This window comes from Chiloscyllium plagiosum, chromosome 4, assembly GCF_004010195.1.
Source record: "Chiloscyllium plagiosum isolate BGI_BamShark_2017 chromosome 4, ASM401019v2, whole genome shotgun sequence".
NCBI classification, from domain to species: domain Eukaryota; kingdom Metazoa; phylum Chordata; class Chondrichthyes; order Orectolobiformes; family Hemiscylliidae; genus Chiloscyllium; species Chiloscyllium plagiosum.
In genome coordinates this window covers 84,508,311-84,514,310 of record NC_057713.1, presented here as the reverse complement: position 1 = coordinate 84,514,310, position 6,000 = coordinate 84,508,311, and the positions used below count along the sequence as shown (strand labels likewise).

The 6,000-nt window shown below is 40.8% G+C and overlaps 1 protein-coding gene across 1 annotated transcript in view; it reads right to left on the bottom strand.

The window, feature by feature from the left end:
* LOC122549488 (arf-GAP with SH3 domain, ANK repeat and PH domain-containing protein 1-like) overlaps positions 1 to 6,000 on the bottom strand; it is a 363,467-nt gene that overhangs the window by 196,040 nt on the left and 161,427 nt on the right. The window contains exon 9 of the mRNA XM_043689348.1: positions 5,808 to 5,893. Coding sequence (XP_043545283.1) covers positions 5,808 to 5,893 — 86 coding nt within the window. The remainder of the gene's footprint in view (positions 1 to 5,807; positions 5,894 to 6,000) is intronic.

Here is a 6,000-nt window from a genome sequence, read left to right as displayed (position 1 = left end):
CCGGGGGTGGAGGTTGGGTCGGTGGGGGGTGTAGATCTGACAAGGGAGTGGCGGAGGGAGTGGTCTGTACGGAAGGCTGGTAGGGGAGGGGAGGGAAATATATCCTTGGTGCTGGGGTCTGTTTGGAGGTGGCGGAAGTGACGGTGGATGATGCGCTGTACATGGAGATTGGTGGGGTGGTAGGTGAGGGCCAGTGGGGTTCTGTCCTGGTGGGGTTTGGAGGGGCGGGGCTCAAGGGCGGAGGAGCGGGAAGTGGAAGAGATGCGGTGGAGGGCATCGTCGACCACGGTCGGGGGGAAATTGCGGTCCTTGAAGAAGGAGGCCGTCTGGGTTGTACGTTTTTGGAACTGGTCCTCCTGGGAGCAGATGCGGCAGAGACGAAGGAATTGGGAGAATGGAATGGCGTTTTTACAGGGGGCAGGGTGGGAGGAGGTGTAGTCCAGGTAGCTGTGGGAGTCGGTCGGTTTGTAGTAGACTAGAACTGACTAAAATCCACCATCCCATGTTTTTAAAACTCAACAAAATGGATAATATTTGCTAAACAAGCCTTTTTGCGTGAAATATAGGGGAGGCAATGGTCTAGACTCAGGTAATGCTTGAGGAGCCGGGATAAAATCCAGCCGCAACAGATAGTCTAATTCGAACTCTAAAATCTGGGAAAAAAAAAGTTTTACGATGACTCAATTGTTGGAAAATTCCATCTGATTCATGAATATCCTGAGGGAGGCAATCTGCTTTCCTACTGGATCTGGCCTACATGTGACTCCAAGCCCACAACAATGTGGCTGACTCTTAATTGCCCTTGGCTAATGCATGGCCAATTCACCTAACCTGCAGATTATTGGATTATGAGAGTAAACCAGAACACGCGTGGGAAACCCACATAGACACTGGGGGAATGTGCAAACCCCATACAATCACCCGAGACTGGAACTGAACCCAGGTCCCTGGCTCTGAGGCTGTGCTAACCACTGAGCCACCGTGCCACCCTAATAAATGCTGGCTTAGCCAGTGATGCCCTCACCCTGTTAACAAATAAAAAACCCACAAACCTAGGATAATTAGTAAGGCTTGCTTCATATATTCACAAACAAATTCCCCTTGCAAACAAAGAACACATCCACACATTGCTCATTTTCAAACAATAGTTTGGAGAACCACATTCCCCATTCAAACTTGACTGGTTTTAATTTTATCAAACAGTTGGCACTTAACTCTTGCCCAGGTTTTTATCACTTGCCAAACAAGCAGAACAGTTTTCTAATAGAGATACTCGTTGTTGCCTATAAGATTTGGTATCCTTGTAACCGCACCCTGATGAGTTGAACATGAAAAGCTTCATTGGCATGTTACTTTTGACAGCAATGCTTAAGTTTGTTGACCTTAAGTAAAATGGTTCCTTTGCATGAAGCGTTGTTTGCAATGTTTTCATGATTATTGGACTAGAAATCAAAACAACTTCAAAAAATTCAAAAGAAAACTTTGTAACATGCAACATTGTCAGACAATCTGTCAGCAGTTTGGATGCATCTCACGTTTTGTCAGCAACTACAATTCAATCTTAAACTACATGAAAGCAGCTCAATCTAAAACAGAAAAATTAATTTCTAACAATACATAACTTCTATGTGCATGAACACAAGCAATTGCGCTATCACAGATTTAACAAACAATTTCCACCTTATATGTACATTTCAAGTGTAATAAGCAACAAAGTTTTAGGGAGCTTGTTTTCATTTTTTTTAAATATACACTACAACACTGACTACACTTCAAAACTGTGAAGAAACCCTGAAGTAAAACTCTAAAGAAATATTTTAAGATTCTAATAGCCCTCTAATGTTGTCTCCATAAAAATCTCCAAATAGTTTGTTTTAATGGAGTGGAGAGAATCTGGAAAAAGCTGAAGACATCCATCATCTCCTGCTGTGAAGGAAACATCTGCTACAAGACCAGGAAACACCAAGACTGGTTTGATGAGAATGACCACATCATCCAGGACAAGAGGAGGAAAGCTCTCCACACCGGGCAAAACTTCACCAGTGAAGCAAAGAGAACTCATTAAACAGCATGGGCTGAGTTACAAAGAAGAATAAGGGAAATCAAGAACCAATGGTGGATTCAGAAAATGAAGGAGCTGCAACTCTGCTGAAACCAAAATTGGTGGTGAAGTGGACAGCAAAAGGAAGGTTAACTCAGAGCACAACCAGACCTTGATCAAATGGGTCAATGGGCTGAGGATTGGCAGAGGAGGTTTAATATAGATAAATGAGATGCTACATTTTGGTCGGACAAATCAGGGCAGGACTTATACACTTAATGGTGAGGTCCTGTTGCCGAAAAAAGACCTTGGTGCGCAGTTCATAGTTTCTTGAAAGTGAAGTCACAGGTGTACAGGATAATGGAGTCGGCATTTGGTATACTTGCCTTTGTTGGTCAGTGTACTGACTTATAGGAATTAGGAGGTCATGGTACAGTTGTACAGGAGATTGGTTGGGCCACTTTTGGAATAATGCATTCAATTCTTGTCTCTTTGCTTAGAAAGATGTTATAAAACTTGAAAGGGTTCAGAAAAGATTTACAAGGATGCTGCCAGGGTTGAAGACTTTGAGCTATAAGCAGAGGCTGAATAGGCTTGGTCGATTTCCCCTGGAAGACTGGAGGCTGAGAAGTGATCTTAGAGGCTTATAAACTCATGAGGGGCATGGATGGGGTGAACAGCCACAGTCTTTTCTTTGGGGTGGGAGAATCCAACACTAGAGGGCATAGGTTTAAAGTGAGGAGAAAGTAGTAAAAGAAAAGGGACCTAAGGGGCAACCTTTTCATACAGAGGGAGGTGCACGTATGGAATAAACTGCCAGAGGAAGTGGAGGAGATTGGTATGATTACAATATGTAAAAGGTATCTGGATTGGTATATGAATAGGAAGGGTTTAAGAGGGATATGGGCCAAATGCTGGCAAATGGGACCAGATTAATTTAGGATACCTGGTTGACATGGGCGAGTTGGACCAAAGGGTCGGTTTGCATGCTGTACATCTCTATAACTATGAAAAACAACTCCTATGCTTTCTTGTGCCACCAAAGGTAATATATAGATCTGCCACTCTTGGTCTCAAGCCAGTGCAGTTTAGAAGCCTTTTGAAAAAGGACAGAAAACAGCAGCCTCCAATAGAGAGAACTCAACTGTGACGCAAGATCAATGAGGACCTGTTTGAGGAAATCTCCCAAATTCCCAAAGATAGCCTTAAAATTCCCATTTAGGTAAAGCCGCCAAGAGACAAATAAGAATGAAAATGCCACAAGATTATTTCGGATTCTAGCTGAGATTGTCAAACTTGAAGCAGAGCTCTTCTGAAATCTCCATGAATGGTTCTTCAAAATCTGGGACAAAGAAGAAATCCCTGCCAATCTCAGGAATTCTTCCAGCCCTTCAAATTCCAGTCCATCCCTCTTAAGATCAAGCCAAACATGGAAAATCACTGACAGTTTTAAGATTTGCAGCTCAGGTTGTACGTTTGCTCGCTGAGCTGGAAGATTACAAATCTTCCAGCTCAGCGAGCAAACGTACCACCAGAGCTACAAATCTTCTCAAAAATCGCAAACACCTATGGGTGCAATACACTCGAACTAGCCCAAAGATGGGAAATCAATGCCATCTGACTGAGCACCACCCATGAACAACTGTAACAAATCTTCCAGCTCAGCAAGCAAATGTACAACATGGAACACAACTCTTAGGTTGGATATTACCTCTAATCTAAGGCTGACATCAATGTAGAGATTGAACATGACATCCAACCTAGGAGCGCCACCTTCAGACCCCAAGAATGAGTATCTTCAACAACTGTGACATGTGCGCTGATACAAAGTCTGACAATACTGTCACTTTGAGAAAGTTTTGTCCTTTTTTTGCAGATAGGTTGTAAAGGTAGAGGTACTGAAATGTCTAGTTTAACAATGGAAGGGAAGTGGTCAGTTCTCCCAAATCAGGTTTTTTCTAGTTTGTTTTAGCTGTAGCAGTCACAAAATGTTAGTGTTATGGGGAGTTTCAAGCTTCAGTAAGGAACTCCTCTGACAGTCTTCCAAAATCTCTTTGGATGTTGCTCCCTCCTGCCTGTAAGAACGTGTTTGAACTACCATTTGCCAAAGGGTGTTTTGAGAGATGTTGCTGTATTGGAACTGTTAATTAGCAATAGTTACTGAATCGGGTCGGTTATATTTTCCAATAGTTAAGTTATTCTAAATTCAGTTTTGTTTGTTAGTGTTTCAACTGTAATGTTTAAATAAATTCTGTTTTGCTTAAAGCAGAGTGGTTTGACCAGCTGGAATATCCACTTAACATCTGCCTTTAAAATAAAACATTAGGGTCTAGGCTACCTTCTTAAAATATTGGGGTCTAGCCTGGTCCATAACACAAGATTCTTGTATACAAGGCAAATATCTTCGCAACTCTTTTATATGGCTCCGAAACTTTGATTCCATATCTGTGTTACCTCAAGACTGTCAAGTAGTATTATTTGAGATAGATTCTCCGTATCAGCTGGGGGGACAGGCATACTGACATCAGCAGCATTGGAGTAATGATCATTCAGAACCAATTCCACCGGGCTGGCCACTTACTTAGGATGTCCGAGTTCTGACTACCAAAGCAATCTTTGCCCCGTTCAAGGAAGGCACTCAAGTGAGAGGAGGATGAAGGATGCTTTTCAAAAAGATTCCCTGAAGTTTTTCCACAAGAAACGCAATATAAAATGTCAAAGCATGGAGATCCTCAAATCAGAAGAAACCAACATACAGGAAACTCCTGTATGAAGGAACATAATTCTTAAAGAAAACCTGTCAGCAACAGGAAGTACAAAGAAGGAACTGGAGAAAAGAATGCCAAAGATCGCAAGACCAAGGATCAGTTCCACCTCCCAGAAACATCTGCCAAATTTCTAGCCACAGATGCAGTCCCATGCTCAGGATCGTCAGTTACACAAGGACCAACAGAAGGTGAACAATCATACTCATTAGCAGGTGGGTGATTGCCAACAAGTCTTTTAAGTTCTTTTCAAACTCTTGCAGTATTTTCTATTACTTACTTTATGACAGTGTTTTTTTAAAATGACTTACATTTAATTAAGGATTTTAAACAAAACCTTTTGCACATCACAAAAAATTATTGTAAGCTGCTCTGACATTTCCTACATCTTTGCTTCAATAATCCCAGTTCTACATTTTATCTCGTTACACTGGAATTGTCAAAGTCTTCTATTTTTTACTATATTTCATCCCTGTAAAAATCATGGAACTCTTCACCTCATTCAGCTATTTCTTCTTAGTAGAAGTTTCAGTTTTGTGTAAAAAAAAAAATCAAAAGCCCAACAACTGCTTTCAGATTTCTTACTTTTGCATTCACTCTTCTCACCAGCATCACTTCAAAGTTTAAAATAAGTTTAATTTTTGTACCCAATAACAACCTGTTCTAGCACGGAGTTTTTAATTTTTAAAAACTGAGATTTCACTACTTGTTTTCTCTACTACTTGGGATTTCTGGAAGCAAAAAGATTTGCTTTTATATAGCACCATTCTCAACTTGCACACTTTCCAAAGAGCTTTGCTGACAGAAAATGAAATATTTTTGAAGTGAAATTACAACTGTAACGTAGGATTTTAGATGTAAGCAAATGGCTTGTCATTTACACAAAATACTAGCATTGGATTGTTTTTTTTAAGCAGTAGGCTGATTATACATGGGTATCATTACTGATCCATAAAGACTGCAAGACCAAAATAAAGTGAATTTTATTTTAAAAAACTTACTTGCATTGTGCATGGTAATATTTGATGAGATTTTGGAGCAAATCCACACCCTTTTTTGTCTTGATTTCATTCACTTTAATGAGATACTACACAAGGGAAAAGAAACAAGGTACATTTTTAATTCTGAGAAGTCAGTCTCCTCAGCACTCCAGTGCTAACAAATATCCAGGTACCTTACAAACAATTATCCAGG